The sequence below is a fragment of the Myotis yumanensis genome, unplaced genomic scaffold (assembly GCF_028538775.1).
Source record: "Myotis yumanensis isolate MYYU_CA2020_CCGP unplaced genomic scaffold, mMyoYum1.0.hap1 SCAF_3, whole genome shotgun sequence".
Lineage (NCBI taxonomy): Eukaryota > Metazoa > Chordata > Mammalia > Chiroptera > Vespertilionidae > Myotis > Myotis yumanensis.
In genome coordinates, this window is record NW_027223754.1 from 205923511 (window position 1) to 205936272 (window position 12762).

Here is a 12762-nt window from a genome sequence, read left to right on the forward strand (position 1 = left end):
TGGTAGAAACAGACAAATAGTTATTAGTTCTTCTCTTCATGACTTATTTAAGAGGTCTCAACTGCTATTTTTAAAAGATTAGAGTAGTTCTCAAATGTTTTGGTCTTAGAATCACCTTACACATTAAAAATTATTAAAGATTCCCAAAAACTTTTGCTTATGAGGGTTATAAGTATTGATATTTGCCTATCTGAAACTGAGTAATTTTTAAAAATATTTATTTATTCATTTTAACAAACCAATAATAAACCATTTGCTAACATAAAAATATTTTATGAAAATTAACTATAATTTATATAATGAAAACCAAATTTTAAAAATTTTAAACCCTTGATTCATGCAAGGGTTTCAGCAGTTTTACCCATCACTGCTTATGCAACCTCAGTGCAAAAGCCAACACACTGGGAAAGGCAAATAATATATTTATTGTCTGATATTTTTACAAATATCTTTCATATCCTACTTAATAAAAGATGACTAGATTCCCGTCAGCTTCTGCATTCAATCTGTTGTGATGTTATTTTGGTTGAAATAAATAAAGAAAATATGGCCTTCCACACATATATTTAGAAAAGGAAAGAGTATTTTAATAGTCTTTTCAAGTATCTATGGGTAATATTCCTTAATACTACACCAAAACTTGAAAAGTGATAGTTTCTTACCTGTCACTTTTAGTTGCAATGTGACATCTGAAACCATATCAATGAATTTTCTATATGCCCTGTTATGTTAAATCTATTGGTATGTCTTGCATTTTGAAGGAATTTTTACCTATCATGATTATGTTACAGTAAACGTTCATTTATAAAATACTGGCTCACTAAGTTATTATGATCTTCTAAATTTTGACACATTTCATTATATAACGGGGTGGGGTGAGTAATCACATAAATCACGTTCAATCTAATCAGAAAAGCCTTTTCATATTGGAGTTGTCAAGCCCACTGTCCAGAACATAAGTTTTCCAAAATTCTAATTTTGCTTGAAAGCTCAAATTTTATTACTGGAAACAAATACTATCATTGTTTTCCTTGAAGTGACAGGCTCACGCCATTCATTTTTAATAAAATGCCTGCCAAATACCCAAGTCTGAATAACCATACTCTAAGTTTGTTTTTCAAGTAAAAATGGTATTCCCTGAGAAGAGAGGCTAGCTCAGCTGGAAACAAATAATCACAAGTGTTTTTCCTTGAGATAACCATTAATATGCAGAAATACCTTATGTGTATTTCCAATTTTGTCACACAGAATATTAAAAAGATGAGCAATCAGAGTAAAGATTTAATAATACTAGTCATTTTTACTGCTTCAACAACATTCTTAAGTAAAACTGGATCCTTTTCTTTTTTTACTGCAAGTATGTAGTGGTGAACAATATAATGACTATTAGTACAATTTAGTGCCACTGTCTTTTTTTTTTTTTTTTTTTAATTTTTCGCTTAAAGTATTACAAAGGGTATTACATAAGTGTCCTTTTTTCCCCCCCGCCCTTGACAAACCCCTACCCTCCCTTACCCCCCAGTGTCTTATGTCCATTAGTTATGCTTATATGCATGCATACAAGTCCTTCGGTTGATCTCTTACTACCCTCCCCCCTGCCCCCCAACTCTCTCTGGCCTTCCCACTGCAGTTTGACAATCAGTTTGAGGCAGCTCTGCCTCTGTATCTATTATTGTTCAAAAGTTTGTAATGGTCTTTATTATCCATGAATGAGTGAGATCATGTGGTATTTTTCCTTCATTGACTGGCTTGTTTCACTTAGCATAATGCTCTCCAGTTCCATCCATGATGTTGCAAATGGTAGGAGTTCCTTCTTTTTAACAGCAGCATAGTATTCCATCGTGTAGATGTACCACAGTTTTCTAATCCATTCATCTACTGATGGGCATAGTGCCACTGTCTTGATTCATGCAAGGGTTTCAGCAGTTTTATCCATCACTGCTTATGCAACCTCAGTGCAAAAGCCAACACACTGGGAAAGGCAAATAATATCTTAGTGTTTATAAAAATGGTTTTGATCTTAAAGAACCCCTAAAAAGTGTCTTGGGTACCTTGAGGGGTCCACTTTAAGAATCACTGTATTATATTGTACTGGACTACAACAGAATTATTTTAAATAAATAATCAAACATCTTGCATTTAGTAAGAGAATTATTTCATGAAACGCGTTTTAGTCACATATATACAGATAAATATTTAACTATATATTAGGTTGTCAAATAAAGTGGATCTCTTTTCATGGGTCATAAAAGCTTGCGAAACACTCCCCTAGCCTCTAGCAATTACTCCCTTCTTAAAACTACTATAGCACTTACTAAGTACTTGAGTTTATTCCACTACAGACTAATTCTAAATATATTATGTATATGCCTACACTTCCTATTTCCAAAGAGGTCACAAGTTCTCAAACTACATCTTATGCATCTTTGTATATTCTCCCAATGATACTATTTATATCACAGGTTCTCAAAAAAACATCTGTATTGCATTTCCTCATCTATAATAATAAAAGCATAATATGCTAATTAGATTGGACAGCCAGACGACCTTCTGGACAAAGCCGGGGCTGTGAGGGCTGAGGCAAGCCTCCGCAGCTGCGAGGGCCAAGCCCCTTGCACAAATTTTGTGCATCGGGCCTCTAGTTAGTATATAATGAGCCTAAGAAGCAACTGTCTGTGGCATACTAAGCCCACAAAAACTTCCTAATTTTGACATGTCATGAATAATTCCATGCATAATGGGGTACGGAGGGGAAAATATAGTCATTGGTAACACACTGACCTGAGATATGTCCTTGACACTTACTAGCTCCATGATCACGGAATGTTACTTCATCTCTGAGCCTCAAATTCTTCACCTTCTAAATGAGAGGACCTCCTGCCTCCTTGGGTTGTTACAAGGATTAAGTGAGATAAAGTGACTTTTACAGTACCTGTTCCTTAATGGAATGGCACTATTGAAGAATAATGATAATAAGTAATGCCTTATTCATACAAAACACTTCACCACATATAAACCATAGGCAGATCCAACAATGATAGGATCACAGATTTTGAGGGGACCACATACGTCATCTACTTCTAATCCAGCTCCTTTAACTGCATTCTCCTCACCTTCCCCACACTCACACATTACAGATAAGAAAACCAAAGGAGCACAAGGTTTTAAAAGTCTTTCTCATATTTATAGAGCCAGTGAGGAGCAGAACTGGGTGTCAAACACATCCTCTTATTCATAACAATCCTGCTAAATAGATAACACTGTTATTCCTTTTTGACTGATAAGAGAAACTCAGGGTCAGACTTGCTGAAGTTAAGTGACATGTCCAAGGTCTCTTAGGCAGTAAATAACAAAAAGGGGCATGGAAACCAAGTGCAATTGCAAGTTTGGGGTTCTTCCAAGTATAACTTAGAAAGCTATCCAAGAATACAAAATTCACTTTGTATAATCATTGATGATTATCTGCATTTAGATCTGAATAAAATAACTGACATGATTATGTGAATGATTATTATAACTAAATATGCCAAGTTAATTTTATCTTGTGATATTCAATTCAAACTGGTGTTTCACTGAACTTCAGACAAGCTTTGGCATTTAAAAAGAGATACTAGCCTCAGAATATAAAGGAAATATATATCCCAAAAAGGGAATTCTGCAATGTTCAAAAAATCCCTCTGTGATAGGCTAACATGTTGAATATCAGTCTTACTTTAAATTAACACTTTCACCAAAAATGTCAATATAGACAATGTAAATTTATTTTAACTGGCGTATTTTACCTGTTTCAATTTATACAGTCTCATCACTCACACTGCTATTCAACATGATGTCAAACAAGCTCTATTACTTATTAGCAGAGTGATTTAGGGCAAGATACTCAACCTTTTTGATCTGTAAAACATGTGATTATGTTGTACCCTGCAGGAATGTTAAGTAAGATAGGCATGATGTATACAAAGCACCTAAGCATGTACCCCTCCTAAAGAAGAAAGCGATTATAATAATTATTATTCTGTGCTTTGAGTTCACAGTCCTGTCTTATCCCTCAGTCCCCTAAGATTTGTCCAACTGAGTGAAAATGGACCTTTCTATTTTCTGCTGCTCCTGCTGTTACTTCCAATGCCCGACTGGCTATAACTGCAATCCTCTGACCTAAATCTCTGCCATCTACTTCTGATGCCTCCACGGCAAGTCCCTGAACTTGTTTTTACTGTATTAATTGCCTGGTCAGAAAAAAAAAATAATGCTAATTACTAAACAATTCAATGATTTTCTGATAACGCTATGCTAATCCTTGCTTGGAATTAGTCTAAAAGACTTCAAAAAAAAAACTATCTGAATTGATGGTTCTTTTTTTTTTCTTTTTCAAAATACCAGTTTTTTAAAAACACAAACTTAATTGTCTTAAACATATGGTCAACTATTATGAATTCAAAACACAGCTGCCTCCATCAGATCTCATCATACTTTGATTCCTGTACCAGCTCAACTATTCAACTCCTATATTCTCCTTCCAGCCTTCTTGGATAGTAGTCTCCATTAAGTAAAAGGCACTTTGTAGAAAAATATGGCTAAGAAAACTATAAATGTGGTTCTCTGTAGTCCAATTAGATGCTCAAGATAGCTGGGAGAAGGACAAGAGGCAAGGATGGTGGCCCTTTGGAGGGGAGAGTACTACTATACAGATCCTCATTTAAAGGTTGAAGGGAGGAAGAAGGTGAAGGCACTACATATGCAGGGACTGCAATATGCTAGATACACATTATTTCATGGTCTAGGTATTACTTCCATTGTCAGGTAAGAAGACAGACTCAGAGAGGTGAAATGACTGAATCAAGCTAGTAAGTCGTCAAGCTAGACACACAATTTTAGCTCTGCTCTTTCAATTCCAAGGTACACAGTGACTTAGTCCAGAGAAGCATTTTGCCCTAGGCCAAGCAATAGGGAAGGTAAGTAAGTATATGCTCATCTATACACTGGCTTGGCCAGACTGTTTCCCTTCCACCATGGGAACAATTGAGAGATAATTCATCTTTAGCCTGTAGTTATTGCCCACTTACTCCACTGCCAGAAGAAAAGCAGTGTCTCTTACATTTTAACATGCATACAAGTCACTTGTAGGGTATCTTGTTTAAAATGCAGATTCTGATTCAGTGGGTTTGGGGCAGCACCTAAGATTCTGCACAGGAGATGAGGAAGCTTCCAGTACTTGGGCCTCAACATAGATTATACTCAACATAGATTATACTCAGTGTTTCCCAAACCTGGCTGGTCATCGGAATCATCCAGGAACCATTTAAAAACTATAGATTCCTGAGCCCCTCCTTCTAGGACATTCAGTGGTGTCTGGGACCTTCTACCTCATAATTCTGTAATTCAAAGAAATGTGTAATTATTAATGACAATAACCAAAGTAAGCACTGACTGAAAGCATACCAAATGTGTAAGTGCTTCCCACATTAACCTATGTCCCCTCACACCACACTATATAGCTGGTACTTACAGCACCTTCATTCCTATTTTACAAATGAGGAAGCCAACACACCAAAGGCCAGTTACTTGTCCAAGGTCAGTCAGGGAGTAGCAGAACAGGGGTCCGGACTTGAGCCAATCTGATTCCAATGTGTCTGTGCTCCCAGGCACACCACATAATGCTGCTTCCCACCTTATCCAGTGGTAATGTCATTGATTTTAACAGACACTCTCGAACAAACATATCCAAATGGGTCACCTCAGAAGATGTCGCCCTGGGAAGGCTATATTCTTATTCCTCAGATGCTGTCATCATTCCAAACACTGCCACTGCTGAACTAAATGATCTATGAGCTCTTGATCTGAAAATAAAAATGCCTTCAGAACCTAAACCTATGACTTTAGATATCTTTAACTGGGATAAAAGCTCATCATTTGAGCACAGATTTGATTTTTGACAACCCAAAATCAGGAAAACCCAATTCAAAGAAACCTAGTGTCTGATCAAGTTAGGTATTTTTAAATAAAAAAACTCAGTGCTTCACAGCCAGTGGAGCTCAGTGGTTGAACATCAACCTATGAGCCCAAAGGGTCATGGTTCGATTCCCAGTCAGGGCATATGCCCAAGTCGTGGGTTTGGTCCCCAGTGAGGGGTGTGTAGGAGGCAGACATCAATAATTTTCTCTCATCATTGATGTTTCTAGCTCTCTCTCCCTCTCCCTTCCTCTCTGAAATAAATACACACACACACACACACACACACACACACACACACACACACACTTCAGTGCTGGGTACTGAAAATGTTTCCCTCATCACTCATCTCGGAAGCAGATTCCAGTGAGAAGTCTTTATGTTTTGCGCAATGGCTGCATCGCCAGAGTCAAAGTGACTATTTTGAAGGACAGTACTCATTTTGGTGCACAGAACTGTTACGTAAGTTTAAAAAGAAATTTAGCCTCTCAGTCACTCTAAAAGAACTATATCTGCCCTTCACGATCAGTACAAACACACATGCATATGTTCAGAATGACTGTCTTGAAGCATGCAGCTTTCCTTTCTGCCGCAAAAGGAAATGCTTTGATTTTCTTTCAGGTTTTTCTAATAAAAAGTCTATTTCATTTATACACATCCATCCATAGAAAAATAAATATGATAATCAGGTGTTAATGAAGCATTTAACTGCATGCAGCACCATAAAAGGCATCACACAAAGGCAACTATATATCCAAAATGTATGCACAAATACCCTCACTTACACGGGATAAAGGCACACACAAATACTACAGGGAGAATAACTATAAAAAGATATCATATTCTACATCTAGATTAGCTCTTTTGTTAAATGAATGCGTCCTTTTACAACAAAGAAAGCATTCTGCAAATTCAGAATGATTTACAGATTTTTAAAAAGCAGGCATTAATGCAGATCAGCACAATTCCACACAACCAACCTCTGCTTGAACTGGACTCTCCACACCTTACTGAAGCCACAAATTCCCCTGCACAAACTCCCACTCCACCACCCCCCACGCACACCCAACTCCCCACCAACCTCACAGGGGTTCCTGGGCTGGTCCATGGAATCTGATGACATCACTCTCTCTTCCTTCCTGGAATTCTAAACCCTGCTGCTCTCCCCTTGCACACAGCTACTATCTCCATGGCAACCTCACCTCCTCCTGCTTCCCTATTGGCTTCATAGAACAGGATACACAAAAAGGTTTTCCGTTTCCCCACTACCACCCGCCCCCAAAAATGATGCTTTCAACAGGAACCTGAGCTAAATTTAGCTACCTGGGATTCAGAGTCCTATGACTATGAAAACAGAGAAATGTGCTCCTCCTTACGTTCCATCCTCCTCTCAATCCACCCCAAAGTGGCTGCTTCACCTCCTCCTCTCTGGCCCCCTACCCAAAAGCAAGTGGCAATATTTGCTGAGTGTTAAAACAGCTGGATTACCCCCATAGAGGGCTGGCACACAAGAAATTCTCACAACCACCTCTCCTCCCAACAAGAGAGAAAAAAAGAGAACAAAAATAAAAGTATGCACCAGTCAAAAAACATTTCCTGTGCTAAGCATCAATCTTCTGCTGCTTCTTTCCCTCCCAAGCTACGGACTGGGAACTCTATGCCTAAAGGCACAACAGTCTCTAACCTTTAAAAGACCAGATTCTCTTGCTATTTGCTTGATACTATTTCTTCCACCAGAGGAAAAAAAGGAGGAGGCAAAGGGGAAGTAAGTGAGGTATAAAGACAGCATCTTAGTGACCAAACACTCTACGCCTAGAACCACAATCCTGGGACCGATTTTCCATCCCGGGAACTGACCTGCTATGTAATAAAAGCAACTTCTCACATACCTCATCTAAAAAGCAGCTTCCACTCAGTATAAGAAGTACTGACAAATTAATGTAAAGTATTTTAAGTCCCTGAGCTAAAGGGATTGAATAAATAAACTGACATCATTAGGAGTGAAATTCCTGTGTCTATTAACAGAAATTAATAATCCTTAAAGGGAGAATATGAATTTCTAGAAAATTATCCTTTCTTAAGCAGAGATATACTCTAAAATACGCACAACTTCTTGAACCATAGACAATTCCGTAAGAGGTATCTACTTCTAGTAAATCCAGCTATACTCACCTCATATACCAGCCAATTTTTGACTAGTACTCAATTTTGGAGTTGGCCCTATTTTCTCTTTGCTTAGTCCTAAATCTAATTTGGCATTGCTACTCACTCTCCCTAAATGATGACTGAATATGAACCAGGACTTGGTTTTCCAGCTCAGCTGTCCACTTCCCATTCTAGAGAAGGAATTTTTTCGCAGAACCATATGTGACAGCTGAATGCTGAATCAAGGCAATGGCTGTGTCCTATATGACTCTAAAAGGACAAAGCATTAATTGTAACCAAGTAGGAAAGGCTCCAAGGAGGTCAGAGCCTTGTAGTATGAAAGGGAGTGGATTAAAATAAGACACACCCGGGAAAACTGTATTTTTGGTTTGCAGGGCAAAGACTCAACTCCAGGGCACCAACTCCCCAGCGAAAAATATAGACATGAAAGGAAAATAACTTAGTATAATAAAAAAAAAGTCATTTACCCCAAACAGAACTTAAACAATTTGAAACATTTAGCAAAGGCAAAATGTCCCACTAGTTAACACACAGGCATCCAGAAAAGGCTTCACAACTGCTGTGGAAAACAGCAAAGGATGCAGCATTTGCTAATAAACGGAGGGAACATTCTAGGGCAGCGGTTCTCAACCTGTGGGTTGTGACCCCTTTGGGGGTCGAACGACCCTTTCACAGGGGTCGCCTAAGACCATCGGAAAACACATATATAATTACATATTGTTTTTGTGATTAATCACTATGCTTTAATTATGTTCAATTTGTAACAATGAAAATACATCCTGCATATCAGATATTTACATTACGATTCATAAAAGTAGCAAAATTACAGTTATGAAGTAGCAACGAAAATAATTTTATGGTTGGGGGTCACCACATGAGGAACTGTATTAGGAAGGTTGAGAACCACTGTTCTAGGGGGAAGGAAGGGAGGAAGGAACTCAGTCTGATTAGCCCATCTCTGAGATATGTTCTTTTATCTCACCCCTGTGGACTCCTAACAAAGCATTTCTTGTGTGAAACCTTTCCTGTGTACATCACTGGCCAGATAGCTCCACAGGCTATGATGAGCACTCTACTGAAAAACCTGCCTAACACTCTTAAAAACGAAGAGAAGACCTTATTCTACAATGGGAGCCTGAAGCATGGTTTTCAAGATTGCCCATAAAATCAATTACTGAGCTTGACTTCTGTTAGTGTCATTTTGAAATCTATCAACAATGGTCTGGACTAAGTAGACTGCTGCAAATAAAGCTCTATTTATCCACTTCTTTCATTCAAGTATGTATTGGGTGCATTTATTATGTGCCAATGGTTTTATATGGATTATTGTTACTCTCAAAGATAAAACCAAGTAGATGAATGGATTAGAAAACTGTGGTACATCTACACGATGGAATACTATGCTGCTGTAAAAAAGAAGGAACTCTTACCATTTGCAACGGCATGGATGGAACTGGAGAGCATTATGCTAAGTGAAATAAGCCAGTCAATGAAGGAAAAATACCACATGATCTCACTCATTCATGGATAATAAAGACCATTATAAACTTATGAACAATAATAGATACAGAGGCAGAGCTGCCTCAAACAGATTGTCAAACTGCAGCAGGAAGGCCAGGGAGGGTTGGGGGGCAGGAGGGAGGGGGTTAAGAGATCAACCAAAGGACTTATATGCATGCATATAAGCATAACCAATGGACATAAGACACTGGGGGGTAGGGGAGGCCAGGGGATTGTCAAGGGCGGGGGGCGGGGGGAAGGACACATATGTAATACCCTTTGTAATACTTTAAGCAATAAATATATATATATATATATATATATATATATATATATATATATATTTAAAAAAAAGATAAAACCAAAAACTGCAAGCTGTGTATATTCTTACCTCACTTTACAAAGAAACAAGAGTTCCAGAGATGTCAATGTGACCAAGGTTATATAACTCATTTAATATTTTTTTATTGTTTTATTGCTTAAAGTATTACAAAGAGTATTACATATGTCTCCTTTTTTCCCCCACCCTTGACAATCCCCTGGCATCCCCTACCCCCCAGTGTCTTTCATTTAATATTTTAAAAGCTGAGATTCTTACCCAGATCTGCTCTGTCTCCAAACTCAGTGCTTTTTCTACTTGGCCTCCCATTTACAGACTTTTGGGGTTGGAAAGAATTATTTATAAATCATTTTGTATCTGTGTTTTCTACATCATCAATAAATATAAGTTGCTTGACATCAAGGTCAAAGTCTTACTTTTTACATATTACTAACAGTATTAAACCCTAAGGCACTCAATACTTATTAATTATTCTAATCCTATTAGTCTGAACAAATGGCAATGATTCTAGTCTGATCTTTTTAAATTAAAACTGGCTTGAGAAATTACAAGCTGAAGTGAAATGACAAAACTTCAGATAACATATTCTGGAATTTAATTTTATAATATTTGAGATGAACAAAATTATCATTGTCATAATGCCTACACTGGCCCAGTCATGTCCTAATGCCTACACTGTCTCATCTGCTGGTTTTAATCCGTAAACCCTAATACAGTCAGGATCTATACACAACATTTATGATTTCTAAATTCTGCATACAGAACCAGAGCATCTCAAAGTATTTCTCGAGGGATTCCACTAAAATTAAATCAGCTGATTAGAGGACAATGCTAAAGAGGCCAAGGTCACGTGTCGGATACCCATATGAACCAGTTAGCATCACTCTCTCCTACTGCCACAATACACCCTAGTTTTACTGAAAAATTAATGAAAAGTATCACTTTAAAAAAAACCTTTAAACATGTATACTGAAGTCAAATATTATAACTGGCCTTTATTCTTTAAAAAATGATTGTCTTTCAAAAAATATACTTATCATTCATTATTTCAGTATTGAATGAAAATCTATCATATGCCAGTGGATAGTTTCAAAAGGCTAGCACTGGAGGACAAACACACTTATATGTGATATATGATAGATGATACAGCACGGGTGTGTGTTGTATATAGGTCCAGTGAAAGTACACAAAAGGGAATGGCTAACGCTAGCAGGTATCATGGAGAATGAGCTCTAGGAGTTCACTTAGGTAAATAAGGCAGGTAAGGGACTTCCTAAGAGAGAGAACGAACATGTAAAAAGGTGTGCTTGTGCTTATCAGACAACATGACAAATTTAAGAGAACTTTCAAGTGTTTCACTGAGGCCAGGTTGAGAATTGAAAGACATGACCAGCTGGGAGAAGGCAAACATCTTTTAGATTTTCTACTTCAACAAGGTTAAGTTTTCCTAAAATACCATACTGTCAGTTAGATTTCCACAGAGTAAGGGGAAAAAATATTAATACCATGCCTTTCAACATTAGTGAAATGTTTTAAAATAAGTTGACATATTTATAAAATAGAATATTTTACAGTCATGACAATGAATGAGCTATTGCTATACCCAACAAATGTCACGCACTGGACTTCTAGTGGTGTACATAATAGAATATTATTCAGCCATAAAAATGAAGGAAATCCTGTCATTTTCAACAATATGGGTGGACCATGAAAGCATTATGCTAAGTAAATAAGTCAGACAGAGAACAACAAATACCATTAAGATCTCATTTATATGTAGAATCTATAAAAAAAAAAGTAATAAACTCATAGATACAGAGAACAGATTGGTGGTTGCCAGAGGAAGGGTGTGGAAGAAATGGGTGAAGAGGGTCAAAAGGTACAAACTTCCAGTTACAAAATAAATAAGAGATGGAGATGTGATATAGAGCATGGTGAATACACTTAATAATACTATATTGTATTTAAAAGTTACCAAGAAAGTAGATCTTGAAAGTTATCATCACAAGAAAAATTCTATAACTATGTGAGGTGGTGAATGTTAACCAGACATATTATTGTGATCATTTCACAATATATACATATGTTGAATCATTATCCCTGAAACTAATATAGTTATATATTAATTATATACCAATTTTTAATAATAAAAGTCAAAATGAGGTACATTCTTCTGAAAATGAAGCCTTTAGTGGCTGAGAATCCTTAATTAAGAGGTTATTCTGTCTGTAGAGCTAAATCCAAGTTTGCTGCCTTGTGAAGTGGAAGGGAAGTTTCCTTATTTTACTTAGAGAATGTGTTGAATACCTGAAAAGCAAATTAATCTATAATAATAAAAGTGTAATATGCTAATTAGACCAGGCAGCCGAACGAACTTCCGGATGTCATCCAGGACGTCCATCCGGACAAAGCCGCGGTGGTGGGGGCCGAGGCAGAGGTGGTTAGGGGCTGATGATCAAGCAGGCAGGTGATCAGTTAGGGGCAACCAGGCAGGCAGAGGGGTTAGGGGTGATCGGGCAGGGAGGCAGAGGGGTTAGGGGCAGTCAGACAGGTGAGCGGTTAGGAGCCAGAGGTCCTGGATTGCGAGAGAGATGTCTGACTACCAGTTTAGTCCCGATCCCGCTAGGATCCCACAGGAATCCCTGCCAGATCAGGCCTAAACCAGCAGTCGGACATCCCCCAAGGAGTCCTGGATTGCAAGAGGGTGCAGGCCGGGCTGAGGAAACACCCCCCTCCCTCCCCCACCCATACCCCCGCACACGAATTTCATGCACCGAGCCTCTAGTATTAATAAAAGAAGCATCTCC

At 37.8% G+C, this 12762-nt stretch overlaps 1 protein-coding gene across 19 annotated transcripts in view; it reads right to left on the reverse strand.

Annotated features, from left to right (window-relative positions):
* The window catches only part of RBFOX2 (RNA binding fox-1 homolog 2), a 256306-nt gene that overhangs the window by 186741 nt on the left and 56803 nt on the right, over positions 1-12762 (reverse strand). The window contains exon 1 of one of the 19 annotated variants that reach the window (XM_070411027.1): positions 7031-7085. The exons of the other annotated variants lie outside the window; for them this stretch is intronic. Within the exon in view, the coding sequence (XP_070267128.1) occupies positions 7031-7072 (42 nt within the window). The 5' untranslated portion in view covers positions 7073-7085. Of the gene's footprint in view, positions 1-7030; positions 7086-12762 lie in introns of those variants that run through there. 19 annotated transcript variants of the gene reach the window in all.